This window comes from Salmo salar, chromosome 19 (assembly GCF_965601325.2).
Source record: "Salmo salar chromosome 19, fSalSal1, whole genome shotgun sequence".
NCBI classification, from domain to species: Eukaryota; Metazoa; Chordata; class Actinopteri; order Salmoniformes; family Salmonidae; genus Salmo; species Salmo salar.
The window spans coordinates 77,501,600-77,522,647 of NC_138309.1; the positions used below are offsets into that span (position 1 = coordinate 77,501,600).

The 21,048-nt window shown below is 42.3% G+C and overlaps 1 protein-coding gene across 5 annotated transcripts in view; it reads left to right on the forward strand.

The window, feature by feature from the left end:
* Window positions 1–21,048, forward strand: part of prkag2a (protein kinase, AMP-activated, gamma 2 non-catalytic subunit a) — a 158,133-nt gene that overhangs the window by 71,207 nt on the left and 65,878 nt on the right. Inside the window, exon 1 of one of the 5 annotated variants that reach the window (XM_045702719.2) lies at window positions 13,059–13,801. The exons of the other annotated variants lie outside the window; for them this stretch is intronic. Coding sequence (XP_045558675.1) covers window positions 13,702–13,801 — 100 coding nt within the window. The 5' untranslated portion in view covers window positions 13,059–13,701. Of the gene's footprint in view, window positions 1–13,058; window positions 13,802–21,048 lie in introns of those variants that run through there. 5 annotated transcript variants of the gene reach the window in all.

The window sequence follows — 21,048 nt, forward strand, 5'->3', positions numbered from 1 at the left end:
ACCTAAGACAGGGAATTTTTACCAGGATTAAATGTCAGGAATTGTGAAAAATTGAGTTTAAATGTATTTGGCTAAGGTGTATGTAAACTTCCGACTTCAACTGCATGTATTGTTCCTCAGTATGATACCCTTTGCGATTAACTCATTATATCAGCTCTCTGCACATAGATACTGTTCTGTGGGGTGTTTGTAATGTTCTGATAACGTCTAGATAACATCTGCACCATGTCACTGCCCAGTCCAGGCAGCCAACCAACAACATTCCACAGCACAGTAACATTCCTTATCAAAGAATAGCTACGTTCCATTCTTTGAGACAGTGGGGGTGGGGGCTCTATCTATTAACAGTGGTTAGACTACCGGCCGTTCTCAATACAGATATCAAGTTATTTGTCCTATAAGGAGAGCTTAGTCTTGGTTGCCGTGGAGAGGTTTTGACAGGCATTTCTGCTCAGTGGAGATTGGCTAATCTTCCTATAGGGAGAGGGCTCAGCACAGGGACTTTGCTAACATTTTCCAGCCACTGTTTTTCTACCAATATGTTCATAGTTATACTTTGTTGTTGTGAGGTCGACATGTAGTGATGGAGAAAAGGGTCCCTCCCGGTTGCAGATCTGAACAGGTTAAATCAAGTGCAGCTAGAGTTTTAGAAAGAAAACAATCCAAGTCTGGTACAGTCCTTGAACCCAGGTCTGGTACAGTCCTTGAACCCAGGTGTGGTACAGTCCTTGAACCCAGGTCTGGTACAGTCCTTGAACCCAGGTCTGGTACAGTCCTTGAACCCAGCTGTGGTACAGTCCTTGAACCCAGGTGTGGTACAGTCCTTGAACCTAGGTCTGGTACAGTCCATGAACCCAGGTCTGGTACAGTCCTTGAACCCAGGTCTGGTACAGTCCTTGAACCCAGGTGTGGTACAGTCCTTGAACCCAGGTTTGGTACAGTCCTTGAAACCAGGTGTGGTACAGTCCTTGAACCCAGGTCTGGTACAGTCCTTGAACCCAGGTGTGGTACAGTCCTTGAACCCAGGTCTGGTACAGTCCTTGAACTCAGGTGTGGTACAGTCTTTGAAGCCAGGTGTGGTACAGTCCTTGAACCCATTTGTGGTACAGTCCATGAACCCAGGTGTGGTACAGTCCTTGAACCCAGGTGTGGTACAGTCCTTGAACCCAGGTCTGGTACAGTCCTTGAACCCAGGTTTGGTACAGTCCTTGAACCCATTTGTGGTACAGTCCTTGAACCCAGGTGTGGTACAGTCCTTGAACCCAGGTGTGGTACAGTCCTTGAACCCAGGTCTGGTACAGTCCATGAACCCAGGTCTGCTACAGTCTTTGAACCCAGGTGTGGTACAGTCCTTGAACCCAGGTGTGGTACAGTCCTTGAACCCAGGTCTGGTACAGTCCTTGAACCCAGGTGTGGTACAGTCCTCGAACCCAGGTGTGGTACAGTCCTTGAACCCAGGTTTGGTAAAGACCTCACATAGACATTGTGTTCTTAGTTTCATTCCATACACTGCATTAGCATGCAAGTTCACCAGGATCTCACTTCAAACCGAGCCACATAAGAGGCAGCTTTGACAGACGGGTCGGTCATTTCCACACATGGCTCCCCCTCTGTGAATTCTTGTGTGTTTTAAGAGGTTTTATTAAGGGAATGACAACAGGAGGGTTATTAGTATAGGCTGTTCTGGAGTGTGTCCAAACAAAAAATAAGTAATTTTCCACACCTTCTTCTCATAAATGATCATCCAAAACAGCAAATGTTGATTTCTTATGTTGTGAAATTAATGACACATCATGAGAATGGCCGCAAGTGTTCAGATAAGAGATTCCATTTTGTCATCCTATTTATTGATTATCGGTTATCGGTGGAATTATCGGGCGATACCAATAGAGCGGTAAAAGGTCAATATCGGTGAACTGATATATTGATCGGGCTCTAATTACAACACACACAAATACACACACACACGTACACAAAAGAGTGGTCCATATACCCTCTACAATCTTCACATGACAAGAACAGAATAACAATAATGTTACCAAACGGAAACTGCGAGAGATAACTCCGACACGGTGCTTTTATCTGGTGAATGTTTAGCAACAGTACTTGAAAGAATTCTGAGCTAAATGTCCAAGCGGTCAGGCAAAGTCAAGGACATTTCTCACAACCTCTCTATCTTGTTTGCTCTTTCTCATTTGCGCCCCCTCTCCCTCTCTCCCTCTCTCCCCTCTCTCCCTCTCTCCCCTCTCTCCCTCTCTCCCTCTCTCCCTCTCTCTTTGGCATGTACTCCTAATTGCATTTCAGTTCCAAAAAGTCAGGACTCAGGACAGGATTTTGGGAGGGATTAGTTTAACCCCGTTCACAGGAAAACACTTTTTTCTGATTTAAATGAGGTTGTTTGGGAGATTAACCAGCACATTAGTGCCCCCTAAACAGGAAATAACAGGGGAGAGACAGGGACATGATGGATAAGAGAGGAGATCCATCAGAGCCTATTTAATTCTGATTATATAAGACAGACAAAACTACCTTTTGAAGAAGGGTCAAGCCATTTTACTTTGTCTCTGTTGAGGTTTTGAGATGACAATGGGCATCAAAGGCCTTATGATCCTAGGGAAATGTTGATGTATATTTAGAATAATTGAAAAATCGAAGTGGCTTGACTTTGTATGATGCGTTGATGATGGTTTCAGGCAAAATAACTATTCAGTTATTTGAACTGAATGAAAATATAATGTAGGTATAGGGCTGTGGCGGTCATGAAATTTTGTCAGCCGGTGATTGTCAAGCAAATAACTGCTGGTCTCATGGTAATTGATTGTTAATTGACATAAACACATTTAGCATCTCCTGGCTTCCACACATAGCCTACAAGCCACTGATGCAGACCTTTGGAACATCTACATTTTAAAAAGTCTAATAAATCCATGTAATATAGCCTACACCATCACAATAAATCCATTATTTATTTTAGACAGGTCTAAAGAAACATGGTATGAATTAAATGTAGTCTATTTCTATTTCAAGAGAACCGAATAGCATACTCTGAGTTGTCCTTATGTTAGGCCCTGATCTGGATATGCCATATTTCCATGGGCTACACTACTTCATTTAGCAGACAACATTTGCTTAGAATTCCGTGGGATTATTTTATATTATGTTATAGTATGAAGAATACAATTGAACATAGCTGAATAAAATAGAAAGGATATGTTTTCCATATGATTTGAGGAAGTGCAAACATGTGGCTATTTTGTGTTGAGCGGTTAACACCTCTTAAGGATTTGACCCTTTTTTTAATGTATTTTTTTTATTATTTTTATTTTTTACAATTTTCGCCTAAAATGACATATCCAAATCTAACTGCCTGTAGCTCAGGACCTGATGCAAGGATATGCATATTCTTGATACCATTTGAAAGGAAACACTGAAGTTTGCCGAAATGTGAAATTAATTTAGGAAAATATAACACATTAGATCTGGTAAAAGATAATACAAACAAAAAACATGCGTTTATTTTTTATTTTTTTCTCATCACCTTTGATATGCAAGAGATAATATAATATTGCAGTTTAGGCGCAATTTTTATTTTGACCACTAGATGGAAGCAGTGTGTGTGCAAAGTCTCAGATTGATCCAGTGAAGTATTGCAATACTGGACAATATTTTGTATCCAGGCTGCCCAAATGTGCCGAATTGGTCAATTGATACATTTTCAAGTACATAACTATAGAGAACATACAAAAATGAGATGGTAATACAAAATTCAAGTTTACACACTCCCAGAAATGTTATCCTCTTACATCTAGACGTTCCGCTAGCGGAACACCTGCTCCAATATCCAATGATAGGTGTGGCGCGAATTACAAATTCCTCAAAAATACAAAAACTTCAATTTTTCAAACATATGACTATTTCACAGCATTTTAAAGACAAGACTCTCCTTTATCTAACCACACTGTCCGATTTCAAAAAGGCTTTACAGCGAAAGCAAAACATTAGATTATGTCAGCAGAGTACCAAGCCAGAAATAATCAGACACCCATTTTTCAAGCTAGCATATAATGTCACAAAAACCCAGAAGACAGCTAAATGCAGCACTAACCTTTGATGATCTTCATCAGATGACACACCTAGGACATTATGTTATACAATACATGCATGTTTTGTTCAATCAAGTTCATATTTATATCAAAAAACAGCTTTTTACATTAGCATGTGACGTTCAGAACTAGCATACCCCCCGCAAACTTCCGGAGGAATTTGCTAACAATTTACTAAATTACTCACGATAAACGTTCACAAAAAGCATAACAATTATTTTAAGAATTATAGATACAGAACTCCTCTATGCACTCGATATGTCCGATTTTAAAATAGCTTTTTGGTGAAAGCACATTTTGCAATATTCTAAGTACATAGCCCGGCATCACAGGGCTAGCTATTTAGACACCCGGCAAGTTTAGCACTCACCAATATCAGATTTACTATTATAAAAGTTTGATTAACTTTTGTTGTCTTCGTCAGAATGCACTCCCAGGACTGCTACTTCAAAAACAAATGTTGGTTTGGTCCAAAATAATCCATCGTTATATCCAAATTGCGGCGTTTTGTTTGTGCGTTCCAGACACTATCTGAAAGGGTCAATAAGGGTCGCGCGCATGGCGCAATTCGTGACAAAAAAAATCTAAATATTCCATTACTGTACTTCGAAGCATGTCAACCGCTGTTTAAAATCCATTTTTATGCCATTTTTCTCGTAAAAAAGCGATAATATTCAGACCGGGAATGTCCATTTAGCTAAACAGAGGAAAGTAAACAAAGCTTTCGGTCGACGCGGGCACGAGCCTGAGTCTCACAGTACTGTAACCAGCCACTACCCAAACGCGCTACTTTTTTTCAGCCAGAGCATGCAAAGCCACGATTCAGCATTTTACCGCCTTCTGAGACCCTATGGCAGCCGTAGGAAGTGTCACGGGACAGCTAAGATCCTCACTCTTCAATAAACAGAGACAAGAAGAACGACACCTTGTCAGACAGGCCACTTCCTGCATGAAATCTTCTCAGGTTTTTGCTTGCCATATGAGTTCTGTTATACTCACAGACACCATTCAAACAGTTTTAGAAACTTTGGAGTGTTTTCTATCCAAAGCCAATAATTATATGCATATTCTAGTTACTGGGCAGGAGTAGTAACCAGATTAAATCGGGTACGTTTTTTATCCAGCCGTGAAAATACTGCCCCCTAGCCATAACAGGTTATACATGATGGATCATTAGCTTATACACTAACTTTCACACATCTAGATGGCCCGGGCGGGGTAGGTGTGGAGCCAGAGACAGCAGGGGTTCAAACTGTAGAACCCAGTTCCTATATTTGTATATAAAAATTGGTTTTATCAAACAAAACTATGCTAAATTTTATCTCTGGGACCCTCAGGATGACAAATCAGAGCAAGATTACTGAATGTAAGTACATTATTTACCTTCAGAGGTGAATGTATCAAACCAGTTGCTGCGATAAAAGTGTTTTGTTGTTGTGCACTCTCCTCAATCAATAGCAGGGTATTTTCTCACTGTAATAGCTACTGTAAATTGGACAGTGCAGTTGGATTAACAAGAATTTAAGCTTTCTGCCCATATAAGACATGCCTATGTCCTGGGAAATGTTCTTGTTACTTACAACATCATGCTAATCACATAAGCGCACATTAGCTCAACCGTCCCTATCATGACTCAAGGCGAGACCCAGATGCAGACACAGGAGGCAGATGGTTGGAGTTTAAGATGTTTAATAAATCCAAAGGGAGTAGGCAAGAGAATGGTCGTGGCCAGGTAAAAGGTCAAAACCAGTTCAGAGTTCAGGAGGTACTGAAGGGCAGGCAGGCTTGAGGTCAGGGTAGGCAGAATGGTCAGGCAGGCAGGCATGGAGTCCAGAAAACAAGCAAGGGTCAAAACCGGGAGGTCTAGCAAAAGGAGAAAAGGCAAAGCAGGAAAACGGGAAAATCTCTGGTAGGCTTGGACATACAAGACAAACTGGCACAGAGAGACACAAAGGGATAAATACACTGGGGAAAACAATTGACACCTGGAAGGGGTGTAGACAGGTGAAACAGATCAGGTGAATGCACCAATTTGTAAGTCGCTCTGGATAAGAGCATCTGCTAAATGACGTAAATGTAAATGTAAATCAGGGTGTGACCGTTCTGGTATAGGGACACCAATCCCGTAGAGGTTAATTAACAAAGAAACAGGTCCTCCTATTATGCTTAATTTAGAGTTATTTATGCAACTTTAGTTGTAATGCAAATGTTAGGCTATATGTTTAGATTTTTTACACATTTTACACATTTTTGTGGCCACGATGGCCACAAAAGCCATGGATTTTTTTAGGGGGTATGCCGCCGGGAAATTCCAGGCATGATCAAGTGCTTGTCAAATTGTGAATGAGAGACTGATGAAGTGTGTACCACCTGCACAAAAAAACTAAGCAGAGGTCATGCCTTTCATGCAACTTTTTTCAAATCATCATTAGATTCACATCATGCAGCTTTAAAATGTGTAAAAAATCTAAACATATAGCCTAACATTTGCATTACAACCCTTGGGCTGAATATAATAATTATAATTCCCTTCTCCCGGCTGAGTGCTCTGAAACACCTCTCACTCACATGGCTCTCTCAGATAGCTCAATTCTCATTAGCCAATGCCCGTCACTTGATCAGGTCTTTCTCACAGGCTACAAGTGAAGACAGACACATCGGGACGGAACTGCGCACGTCTTTATCCAATTCCGAAGTGCATATTAAAGATATTGGAAAAACTGTCCACATTTACTTTTCGTCAGCCAACAAGCTGAGTAGGCCTAACGAACAGCAAAAGCACTAGCCTATGTCAATCTACTATCCCCATAGTACAAAAGTTGACCTATTCTACACTGTGCGAGAATTGAATGTCCAAACAGTTGGGACAGTTGTGGGATGCGATAGATCCCAAAGTAATACAACCACTAGTATCAAAAACCTTTTTTACGCAATGTGGCTCACGCAACAGATCAGAACATTTAGCTTAAAATGTTGATAAACTATTAGGCTATTTCTTCACATTATAAGCGCAGCACATGGCAGTAGGCTATAAGCACCAATATTCCAAAATGCAATCAATGAGCTGGAAAACACCATTCTCAAAAGTGACCACAAATGTGATTTTGCATTTAATGCTTTTATTATAAAGGTGAATTTTAATTTGTATGCATTTTTACCTTCCCCAAACTTGAAACTCACACGCTGCTTATGTATGCTAGTTGTAAAGGGGATTAATGTGCTTAATTTTAAGAAGTTATTTGGCCACTCTATTTGTGATACAAACCTTATCAAAATATATAGGCCTATGGGCTAGGCTACATGAGGTGTGCGATTATGATTTTTTAAAGTTGCCAAAAAAAGGCATGTGCTCTTTCTTGCTTTACTGCGCAGAAGCTGGGCATCATTCACAAGTGTTAGGCCAATATAGTCACCCATCAGGCTATTCTTGATTTAATCTGATCTATACTTATTCTAAATAATATACTGTGGCCTCCTGAGTGGCACAGTGGTCTGCATCCCAGTGCTAGCTGTGCCACTAGAGATTCTGGGTTTGAGTCCAGGCTCTGTCGCAGCTGGCCATGACTGGGAGACTAATTTTGCCCAGCGTCGTCCTGGTTAGGGGAGGGTTTGGCTGGCAGGGATGTCCTTGTCCCATCGCACACTAGCGACTCCTGTGGCGGGCCGGGCGAGGTGCACTCCGACACAGTCGCCCGGTATACAGTGTTTCCTCCGACACATTGGTGTGCCTGGCTTCCGGGTTAAGTGGGCATTGTGTCAAGAAGCAGTGCGGCTTGTGTTTCAGAGGACACACAGCTCTCGACCGTTGCCTCTCCTGAGTCAGTACGGGAGTTGCAGTGATGAGACAAGACTTTAACTACCATTTGAGGAGAAAAAGGGATACATTTTTTAAAATAATAATAACATTCTGTAAGTGTGATATTTGTTTTGATTTAGAATGGACCATTATCATGCACCTGTCTCAAAACAGGCAGGGAAAAAATATATGTAAAATATATGTAATCTATGCACTTAAATAGCGAATTAAGGGCGCTTTTCTTGTGGTTCATTTTCATGACAAGCCAGGTAGGCTATACTCCTGTTGTAAAGTTGAGAAATAAATATACTAGGCCTAGCCTATAGAAAGCTGATGGGAACCTCCTCTTTTTAATAGAGGCCAACACTGTTTACTCACGCAATTGCATAGCCTATAGAAATGTTACGCAACATGAGCTCATGGGTTCTCATTAAGTGTTTGATTCGATTTTTGATTACATTTGCATTGATGTCAGAGTGATTAGAGGGACAATAGAGTGCTGAGTACCAGGCAGTTAGCAAGTTTGGTAGGCCACTAATGACCATCAGCAGCATCAGAGCTTGGAGAAGCCTAATTACCGTGACTAAACGGTCATGTGGAATTTGACTGCGATGATGACTCGTGTGGCGATAATACGGTCACCGTACAGCCCTATGTAGGTATTGTATCACACTATAAAGGTTGGACTATCTCACTCTGATTAAGAGGATGTTGTGTGTCCTTGGCTTGATCAGAAAGGAATATGTGCTGTAGTGATAATCTCTCACAAGTGGACTCTTTTTTTTCCCAAAATACTTGTTTTTCCCACACATTTTCCATCATTGTCCATTTATTCATGTTTTGGGAGCATTGAACTGAACCCATGGTAACAGCCTTTAATGGTAGTAGTACTTAACCACATTGGATGGATCTTGATAATTACATAATTTAATTCTTACTGTAACAACATAGAGTGCATTCGGGAAGTATTCAGACCCCTTGACCTTTTCCACATTTTGCATTGTTCTAAAATGGATAACATTTTCCTTCATCAATCTACACATAATATTCCATAATGACAAAGCAAAAACAATGTTTGCTGAAATATCACATTTACATAAGTATTCAGACTTTTTACTCAGTACATTGTTGAAATACCTTTGGCAGTGATTATAGCCTTGGGTCTTCTTGGGTATGACGTTACAAGCTTGGCACACCTGCACAGCTATTTACAGGTCTCTCCAGAGATGTTCGATCAAGTTTAAGTCCGGGCTCTGGCTGGGCCACTCAAGGACATTCAGAGACGTGTCCCAAAGCCACTCCTGCCATATCTTGGCTATCTGCTTAGGGTCCTTGTCCTGTTTGAAGTTGCATTTTCGCCCTATTCTTAGGTTCTGAGCGCTCTGGAGCAGGTTTTCATTAAGGCTGTCTCTGTACTTTGCTCCGTTCATCTTTCCCTCGATCCTGACTAGTCTCCCAGTCCTTGCTGCTGAACAACATCCCCATAGCATGATGCTGCTACCACCATGCTTCATCGTAGGGATGGTGCCTAGTTTCCTCCAGACATGACGCTTGGCATTCAGGCCAAAGAGTTAAATCTTGGTTTCATCAGACCAGAGAATCTTGTTTCTCATGGTCTGACTGTCCTTTGGGTGCCTTTTGGCAAACTCCAAGTGGGCTGTCATATACCTTTTACTGAGGAGTGGTTTCCGTCTGCCCACTCTACCATAAAGGCCTGATTGGTGGAGTGCTGTAGAGATGGCTGTCCTTCTGGAAGGTTCTCCCATCTCCACAGAGGAACTCTGGAGCTCTGTCAGAGTGACCATCGGGTTTTTGGTCACCTCCCTGACCAAGGCTCATCTCCCCCGATCTCCCCCGAGTTTGGCTGAGCGGACAGTTCTAGGAATAGTCTTGGTGGTTCCAAACTTCTTCCATTTAAGAATGATCTTGGGGACCTTCAATGCTGCAGACATTTTTTGGTACCCTCCCCTAGATCTGTGCTTTGACACAATCCTGTCTCGGAGCTCTACGGACAATCCCTTCGAACTCATGGCTTGGTTTTTGCTTTGACATGCACTGTCAACTGTGGGACCTTAGACAGGTGTGTGCCTTTCCAAATCATGTCCAATCAATTGAATTTGCCACAGGTGGACTCCAATCAAGTTGTAGAAACATCTCAAGGATGATCAATGGAAACAGGATTCACCTGGGCTCAATTTCGAGTCTCATAGAAAAGAGTCTGAATACTTATGTATTTTTTTCATTTTTAATAAATTTGCAAAAAATTCCCCAAAACTGTTTTCGCTTTGTCAGTATGGGGTATTGTGTGTAGATTGATGAGGAAAAACATTTATTTCATCAATTTTAGAATATGGCTGTAACGTAACAAAATGCGGAAAAGGGAAGGGGTCTGAATACTTTCCGAATGCATCGTATACTGTTATTTGTTTTGTACTATTACGCAACTGCATTGTAAGTGAGTAGACTATATTAATTATGTTAATTAACCCATCAAACTACTCTCCGTAGTAACAAAGAACTATGTACTCCTGTTGCGCTATAATTCTATATTTGGGGGGATTATTCCTGATCGCTTTGTCGCCAAATCTAATTATGAACTTTGGCTCCCAGGTAGGCATGAAGAGCTTTGTGCAATTATAGTGTTATTAGTGTTGCTTTATAATTCTCTTGATTCTCTAACTTCCTCAGCCCATGATGTGTACAATACAACCGGCTCTGTGTTGTCGCTCCTCTCTTGCTGAGTTTTCCGGACTGACTGCTGCGTCTACGGAACAATTTTTTCTCCCTCCCGCACGTGCCCCTGCACCTGCCAGTGTTCAGTCAAGCATAGACTTCCCAAAGAAAGACTCAATAGTCTATAAATATCACCCCCTCACAAAACACTGCTCCCTACAGATCTGCTATCTTAATTTGATCACTGCGCTGCAGGAAATGCAAATTGTAGTGTATTCAAGGTTTAACCTCGTCAGGCCAAAGGACGGTGGGGGGTTGGTAGCATAGCGGTTATAGTGTTAGGCCGGTAACTGAAAGGTTACTAGTTCGAATCCCTGAGCGATATGATGAAACTGGCTCGCATGAGAACCGCCAAAGGAACAGAAGACCCAGAGTTACCTCTGCTGCAGAGGAGAGTTCATTAGAGGTAACTGCACCTCAGATTGCACCCCAAATAAATATTTCACAGAGTTAAAGTAACAGACACATCTCAACACCAATTGTTAGAGGAGACTGCGTGAATCATGTCTTCATGGTCGAATTGCTGCAAAGAAACCACTACTAAAGGACACCAATAAGAAGAGGAGACTTGCTTGGGCCAAGAAACACAAGCAATGGACATTAGACTGGTGGAAATGAGTCTAAATTAGAAATTCTTGGTTCCAACTGCCGTGTCTTTGTGAGACGCAGAGTGGTTGAACTGATGATCACTGCATGTGTGGTTCCCACTGTGAAGCATGGAGGAGGAGGTGTGATGGTGCGGGGCTGCTTTGCTGGTGACACTGTCTGTGATTTATTTAGAATTCACACTTAACCATCATGGCTACCTCAGCATTCTGCAGCGATACGCCATCCCATCTGATTTGCGCTTAGAGGGACTATCATTTGTTTTTCAACAGGACAATGACCCAACACACCTCCAGGCTGTGTAAGGGCTATTTGACCAAGAAGGAGAGTGATGGGGTGCTACATCAGATGACCTGGCCTCCACAATCACCCGACCGCAACCCAATTGAGATGGTTTGGGATGAGTTGGACCGCAGAGTGAAGGAAAATCAGCCAACAAGTGCATATGTGGGAACTCCTTCAAGACTGTCTGAAAAGCATTCCTCATGAAGCTGGTTGATTGAATGCCAAGAATGTGCAAAGCTGTCATCAAGGCAAAGGGTGGCTTCTTTGAAGAATCTCAAATTTGTTTAACACTTTTTTGGTTACTAGTGTTATTTCATAGTTTTGATGTCTTCACTATTATTCGTCAATGTAGAAAATAGTAAAAAATAAAGAAAAACCCTTGAATGAGTAGGTGTGTCCAAGGTTTTGACTGGTAAATACGAATCCAATGGTAAAAACAAACCCACGATGTTGAAAACAGGTTAGATGTCCAAAACACGCCGACATCACGGTGGGACTGAAGGCAATCTAAAGTTTGTAATTTCCACTTCAACATTTCAGACTTGATTTGCCCTAAAGAAAAATGTGTCAACTCCTACAAAAATGTTGATTAATTATTATCCACATAATAATTCCCATTTATTGTTGCTGCAGGATTATTTACCTGCTGTAATAAGCAGGGTCAAATTATGATAGCGTATCTGTACATACAAATTAGCTCAAGCTGAGGCTGAGAATAGAACACTAGCTTTGAGGCAGTGTGCTGCTCTTCCATTCAGAGTGCTCAACCTTTTGCTTTCGTGAGAAATTATTAAATGAATTAGTCCACACACACACACACACGCACACGCACACGCACACACACACACACACACACACACACACACACACACACACACACACACACACACACACACACACACACACACACACACACACACACACACACACACACACACACTGTGATGGCGGAAAAGGAGGTACTGTGTCATTATGCTTAATGTCTCCTAAGCTTTGGGGTTTTACAAAAGTGTTATTAGTGATGATCTCCCTGAACAAAATTATCTCCACAGGTGGTCTTGTTCAAGGTAAAATCCTCGGGACCACCCAGGCTTTGGCTATGTATAACTAGCCAGGTAGATCCCAGCACACCTTTCCATTCTCACACTGATCTGTGGTCTGTCTGTACCTTACAGGTAGTGAAGTACATTCGTGGGGCATCAGCTTAATCCATGCATTACTGTGTGCACATATCAGTGAACAGACATCTTATTATCCTCTCATGATAGTAGAACTCTTAATCAGCAGAGGAAGTTCTGTAATAAAATCATCACGTTATACTGCTGGGAACCTGTCAACACAGGCACATGCCAGAAAAGCGCTACGCAGGGAAGTTGTGAGAGAGAGATGGAGAGTTCCAGAATAACAGAAGAGCAGAAGCAGTAGGGAGGGTGGGTTGGCAGGGCTTTGCTCAGAGCCAATCAACTGTCAGAGAAAAAGATTGTGTTTGTGTGTGTGTGAGAGGGAGCGAGCGAGTTTAGTCTCCTTTTAGCAGCCTCTCTGTGATGCTGCCTATTTTAAAGGGACAACACACACTGCAGACAGCTGCACATGACAATCTACAGCAGCAGGGACTCTTGCTGCTGGATGCCTGTGGACCAGATATAACAAAGATTCAAAGAGAGGGAGGTAGAACAAGACAGCGAGAGCTAGAAAAAGATAGCGAGAGCGAGGAAGCTCCAGGGAAAGGTGGACACAACTCTTTGTCTTGAAACGTGTGTTTAAGAGGAATCGCTACTGAAAGTTTTTATGAGAGGCCAGCTCTCCTCTGGGGAGTGAAGCTTTCAGCCTGGCTGGCTACTTTCTTGCTCTTCCTTCAGATGTTTCTCCTGAGAACTATTTGGCTGGCTCACATCTCCAGTCTCTCCACACTGTCTATATCCCCTGGGACAATTCACGCGGATTGACAGTCACTACTCAGCACTGTCCTTGGATCAGTTTTGCACAGCTCCTAAAGGAGAAGATTGACCTGGCTGGCCTGAACAGGATCAGATTATCTTGGAGTGCGGATTTTGCGAGAAGGGGAACATTGAAGCTTGAATCGGGTCTTGTTCAGGCTTGATTGAATCCGATAACTCATATTTAGTCGGATATGTTCTACTTGGGTTTATACACTATACTTGTGTCCCATCGTGCCACATGAAGCGATTTGGGAGCCTGAGGTCGAGCAAGAAGAAGAAGGAGCCAGACAGACGGACAGGGAGGAGGCAGTCCGAGCCCCACGGCCTCTTGGGAAACAGTAAGCGGGCAGCATTTGTAGACACACTAATACCAATATGTACTTAAACAGTTACATGTGTTTTAGTAGCCTAAGTTTGTTCATGAATGATAAAACTGTGTTAAGTCTTTAGAAAGTGTGAGTGTGTGAGTTTGTTTGGATCTAACATCAAAGTCCATTGTCTTCTCAAGTAGTTGATGTGATGACTGATGTCATGACTGATGTGATACTGGAAGGCTTCGGAAGCCTAAGATGTTATGATGTCACCAGAGGGTTGCTAGCATGAAAAGCCAGGGAGCAAGACAGAGTTTCTATTGAGGGTGAAATAAGGCAATTGGAACCATTAAGGCAGATCAATGATCTGTTACTGTAACATAGGGGAAGAAAATGCAGGGCCGGATTAACAAATTATAATGCAGCCCCCCCCCATACACACACACACACTTTCTGGCACACCATTTTCAGTAAACAAATCCGTGCACCAAGATGTAAATGTACTTTTGAAGAAAAAGACCCTTTATAATAAAGCCATAATAATGTTTGCCTTGTGGCATAGGATAGAGTTGAGAAGAGGCCTTTTTAGGATTTCCACACATGGCCAGGGCCAGATTTAGAAATCATAGGCCCCGGGGCTTTGTTTTTTTTATCTGGTCTTGAATTCAAACAAATAGCCCAGGCCAATGAAGCGACACACATATTGTACAGTATTAAGAGGCAATATATATATATATATATACACTGCTCAAAAAAATAAAGGGAACACTAAAATAACACATCCTAGATCTGAATGAATGAAATAGTCTTATTAAATACTTTTATCTTTACATAGTTGAATGTGCTGACAACAAAATCACACAAATATAATCAATGGAAATCCAATTTATCAACCCATGGAGGTCTGGATTTGGAGTCACACTCAAAATTAAAGTGGAAAACTACACTACAGGCTGATCCAACTTTGATGTAATGTCCATAAAACAAGTCAAAATGAGGCTTAGTAGTGTGTGTGGCCTCCACGTGCCGGTATGACCTCCTTACAATGCCTGGGCATGCTCCTGATGAGGTGGCGGATGGTCTCCTGAGGGATCTCCTCCCAGACCTGGACTAAAGCATCCGCCAACTCCTGGACAGTCTGTGGTGCAACGTGGCGTTGGTGGATGGAGCGAGACATGATGTCCCAGATGTGCTCAATTGGATTCAGGTCTGGGGAACGGGTGGGCCAGTCCATAGCATCAATGCCTTCCTCTTGCAGGAACTGCTGACACACTCCTGCCACATGAGGTCTAGCATTGTCTTGCATTAGGAGGAACCCAGGGCCAACCGCACCAGCATATGGTCTCACAAGGGGTCTGAGGATCTCATCTCGGTACCTAATGGCAGTCAGGCTACCTCTGGCGAGCACATGGAGGGCTGTGTGGCCCACCAATGAAATGCCACCCCACACCATGACTGACCCACCGCCAAACCGGTCATGCTGGAGGATGTTGCAGGCGGCAGAACGTTCTCCACGGCGTCTCCAGACTCTGTCACGTCTGTCACATGTGCTCAGTGTGAACCTGCTTTCATCTGTGAAGAGCACAGGGCACCAGTGGCGAATTTGCCAATCTTGGTGTTCTCTGGCAAATGCCAAACGTCCTGCACGGTGTTGGGCTGTAAGCACAACCCCCACCTGTGGACGTCGGGCCCTCATACCACCCTCATGGAGTCTGTTTCTGATGGTTTGAGCAGACACATGCACATTTGTGGCCTGCTGGAGGTAATTTTGCAGGGCTCTGGCAGTGCTCCTCCTTGCACAAAGGCGGAGGTAGCGGTCCTGCTGCTGGGTTGTTGCCCTCCTACGGCCTCCTCCACGTCTCCTGATGTACTGGCCTGTCTCCTGGTAGCGCCTCCATGCTCTGGACACTACGCTGACAGACACAGCAAACCTTCTTGCCACAGCTCGCATTGATGTGCCATCCTGGATGAGCTGCACAACCTGAGCCACTTGTGTGGGTTGTAGATTCCATCTCATGCTACCACTAGAGTGAAAGCACCGCCAGCATTCAAAAGTGACCAAAACATCAGCCAGGAAGCATAGGAACTGAGAAGTGGTCTGTGGTTACCACCTGCAGAACCACTCCTTTATTGGGGGTGTCTTGCTAATTGCCTATAATTTCCACCTGTTGTCTATTCCATTTGCACAACAGCATGTGAAATGTATTGTCAATCAGTGTTGCTTCCTAAGTGGACAGTTTGATTTCACAGAAGTGTGATTGACTTGGAGTTACATTGTGTTGTTTAAGTGTTCCCTTTATTTTTTTGAGCAGTATATATACGGTGTATATATCATAGGCTACAGTTGGCTACTAAATAACATTTCCAGTGGCACACTGACTCACCTAATGATGAAGATGAAGCCATAGGCTATTACTCACGGTGATGGCCGATGTGCTCGTCGTGGCTGATGTGCTCATCGTGGCAATAGTCTATCTCAAGATGAGCTACTTTGAAGAAAAGTGCTGCTGTTAGCTACAAATAGCTACAAATTGGGAGTTATTGAGAAAAATGTATGTTGGTTCTACAGACAAATTAGTCTTCTCTTTTCCGCAGTAGGCATTTGCTTTGAAAAACTGTGCATTTTTACCACGATTGTATTTAGAAATCTGCAAAAGGCAAACCGAGAGCCGCAACCAACCATAAAAATATAATCTATAGATGGCAGTTCCCATTCAAGTAAGGACTGTCAAATTGCCAGGGTAGGATTTTACAAGACCCTTCTATGGATTATACAGTGCCTTGCGAAAGTATTCGGCCCCCTTGAACTTTTCGACCTTTTGCCACATTTCAGGCTTCAAACATAAAGATATAAAACTGTATTTTTTTGTGAAGAATCAACAACAAGTGGGACACAATCATGAAGTGGAACGAAATTTATTGGATATTTCAAACTTTTTTAACAAATAAAAAACTGAAAAATTGGGCGTGCAAAATTATTCAGCCCCCTTAAGTTAATACTTTGTAGCGCCACCTTTTGCTGCGATTACAGCTGTAAGTCGCTTGGGGTATGTCTCTATCAGTTTTGCACATCGAGAGACTGAAATTTTTGCCCATTCCTCCTTGCAAAACAGCTCGAGCTCAGTGACGTTGGATGGAGAGCGTTTGTGAACAGCAGTTTTCAGTTCTTTCCACAGATTCTCGATTGGATTCAGGTCTGGACTTTGACTTGGCCATTCTAACACCTGGATATGTTTATTTGTGAACCATTCCATTGTAGATTTTGCTTTATGTTTTGGATCATTGTCTTGTTGGAAGACAAATCTCCGTCCCAGTCTCAGGTCTTTTGCAGACTCCATCAGGTTTTCTTCCAGAATGGTCCTGTATTTGGCTCCATCCATCTTCCCATCAATTTTAACCATCTTTCCTGCCCCTGCTGAAGAAAAGCAGGCCCAAACCATGATGCTGCCACCACCATGTTTGACAGTGGGGATGGTGTGTTCAGGGTGATGAGCTGTGTTGCTTTTACACCAAACATAACATTTTGCATTGTTGCCAAAAAGTTTGATTTTGGTTTCATCTGACCAGAGCACCTTCTTCCACATGTTTGGAATGTCTCCCAGGTGGCTAGTGGCAAACTTTAAACGACACTTTTTATGGATATCTTTAAGAAATGGCTTTCTTCTTGCCACAATTCCATAAAGGCCAGATTTGTGCAGTATACGACTGATTGTTGTCCTATGGACAGAGTCTCCCACCTCAGCTGTAGATCTCTGCAGTTCATCCAGAGTGATCATGGGCCTCTTGGCTGCATCTCTGATCAGTCTTCTCCTTGTATGAGCTGAAAGTTTAGAGGGACGGCCGGGTCTTCGTAGATTTGCAGTGGTCTGATACTCCTTCCATTTCAATATTATCGCTTGCACAGTGCTCCTTGGGATGTTTAAAGCTTGGGAAATCTTTTTGTATCCAAATCCGGCTTTAAACTTCTCCACAACAGTATCTCGGACCTGCCTGGTGTGTTCCTTGTTCTTCATGATGCTCTCTGCGCTTTAAACGGACCTCTGAGACTATCACAGAGCAGGTGCATTTATACGGAGACTTGATTACACACAGGTGGATTCTATTTATCATCATTAGTCATTTAGGTCAACATTGGATCATTCAGAGATCCTCACTGAACTTCTGGAGAGAGTTTGCTGCACTGACAGTAAAGGGGCTGAATAATTTTGCACGGCCAATTTTTCAGTTTTTTTATTGTTAAAAAAGTTTGAAATATCCAATAAATTTCGTTCCACTTCATAATTGTGTCCCACTTGTTGTTGATTCTTCACAAAAAATTACAGTTTTATATCTTTATGTTTGAAGCCTGAAATGTGGCAAAAGGTCGAAAAGTTCAAGGGGGCCGAATACTTTCGCAAGGCACTGTATGTCTATGGTCACAATGCAGCAAGCTGTAGCCTATATTTGGGGAGCATGCTGCCCAAACTGCAGCCAGCCAGACTGTAGGCAACTGGTAACTTCCAACATATTTATTTTAACCTTTATTTAACTAGGCAAGTCAGTTAAGAACAAATTCTTATTTACAATGACGGCCTACACCAGCCAAACCTGGGCCAATTGTGGACCGCCCTATGGGACTCCCAATCAGGGCCAGTTGTGATACAGCCTGGATTCAAACCAGGGTATGTATAGTGATATCTTTAACACTGAGATGCAGTGCCTTAGACCGCTGCACCAATTGGGAACCCCAGAAAACACTTTAGTAAAAGAGGGCTACAAATAGTATGCTATGGTGTGGGGTACCTAAACCATGCTTTCCTGGCATGGTTTAGGTCCACTTGTAGAATCTATGCCAAGGTGCGTAGAAGCTGTTCTGGTTGCTTGTGGTGGCCAAACACCCTTTTTAGACACTATGTTAGTGTTTCCTTTATTTTGCCAGTTACCTGTATGCGCTTGTGATAAAATGTAATCCAGTTATTTTTTGAGAAACTGTTGATCCTGTGTGACTAAATTATGCTCTCTAGTGTATTTTGAACATTAAGAGCGGGCTCCTGTGGTTGGATTTAAAAAAATAATAATAATCATGTTTTTATTATTTTTTAAATGCCTCTTGGGCCCCCTTTGGGCTTTGGCCCAGCCCCTGACTCACACAATTGACCAGTCACATTTATTTATTATGCAGTTTATTTATTTTTTATTAATCAGTTACCTAATCAAGGCAGGACCCCCCCAGTTACCCTCCTCCTCTCCTCCCTCCATCTGATGATTAGCAGAGTTGCAGCAGGTTGTCTACACTCATTGAGAGTGGGCTCCTGAATCCTCCTGTGGTTGGTGGTTGCAGTAAAAAAAACATTTATAATATATATATATACTGTATACATTTCCTTTATTTTTATTTCATTTTTATTTATTTACTTCTACCTCTCGCCATGGGCCTGGGTCCAGGGGCTTCAGTCCCGGTAAGCCCCTGCATTAATCCGGCCCTGCTGACATGAAGTAGATTTGATTGATATCCCCTCATTCATTGCCTTGAAATGACCCAGCTCAGAAGTTCTTAAAACGTCGTGACGATCACCTCAGCATGTAAACATGTCAAACATGTGCTCCATAAGATATGAGGTATTTCATCTAGTCGCGCATTCTAAGCTCTTTGAGCCTTCAAATAGCCTCCACAACTTAAAAATGGCCAAACACAGAGAGCTTTTAAAGAACCTTTTGGATCAACTTCACTCATCACAGGGCTGGCACTTGAACATATTGGCCTATTTCCTGCCTTGACATTGTGGATGGCAACACTCCATTCTAGTAACAAAAGTAGGGTTGTGTTCATTAGGCACTAAACTGAAGAAACTTGAGTAAAACAGCAAGGAACTACCTGGAACTGATACGAAATGCTCGTAGTTATTTAGTTCTGCATCACATATTGCATGTACTGATTCTTTCTTTACAGCCTTTAATCTCTAGTTTTAGAAAACAAAATGTTTGAATACATTTGTTTTTAGACTGTCCATTGTTTGGATTGAGCAACGGGTGCCATAACCCTGACTCGTAAGACTTCACAACACAGTCCTGTCTGTGTTCACAGATTGCAGTTAGAATGTCATCTGGATTAAATCCAAACTGGCAACCAGGTGTTTTCAGGGAAATTCAAAACTGCATTAATCCTGCGCTACACAGAATGTTTGAATGTGTATCCACTTGAGTTCCGTTTGACATGGATGAATGCAGTGGTTGTCTGACCTCAGTAGGTGGCACTGTTGACTTCCTTAACAATTTGAATATCTACTTTTTTTTCAAAAGTACCGGTAGTCAAGACATTTTCCCCCCAAAATGTGTGAATGTTTATAATTTATACAGAGCATGTTTGTGCAAGCCTATGAAAGAGGGTACTGATCCATGTTTAGTATAATGTGGTCAGGGTATTTACACACTTTAAAACAGCACCACTTTCCTGTCTGGCTGTCATATACAGTTGAAGTCGGAAGTTTACATACACCTTAGCCAAATACATTTCAACTCAGTTTTTCACAATTCCTGACATTTAATCCCTGTAAAAATTCCCTGTCTTAGGTCAGTTAGGATCACCACTTTATTTTAAGAATGTGAAATGTCAGAATAATAGTAGAGAGAATGATTTATTTCAGCTTTTCTTTTCTTTCATCACATTCCCATTGCGTCAGAAGTTTCCATACACTCAATTAGTATTTGGTAGCATTGCCTTGAAATTGTTTATCTTGGGTCAAACGTTTTAGGTAGCCTTCTATTGTTGTTTCATCAGACCAGAGGACATTTCTCCAAAAAGTACAATCTTTGTCCCCATGTGCAGTTGCAAACCGTAGTCTGGCTTTTTTATGGCGGTTTTGGAACAGTGGCTTCTTCCTTGCTGAGTGGCCTTTCAGGTTATGTCGATATAGGACTTGTTTTACTGTGGATATAGATACTTTTGTACCTGTTTCCTCCAGCATCTTCACAAGGTCCTTTGCTGTTGTTCTGGGATTAATTTGCACTTTTCGCACCAAAGTACGTTCATCTCTAGGAGACAGAACGCGGCTCCTTCCTGAGCGGTATGACAGCTGCGTGGTCCCATGGTGTTTATACTTGCTTACTGTTGTTTGTACAGATGAACATGGTACCTTCAGGCGTTTGGAAATTGCTCCCAAGGATGAACCAGACTTTTTTTTTTCTGAGGTCTTGGCTGATTTATTTTTATTTTCCCATGATGTCAGGCACTGAGTTTGAAGTACACCTCCAATTGACTCAAATGATGTCAATTAGCCTATCAGAAGCTTTTAAAG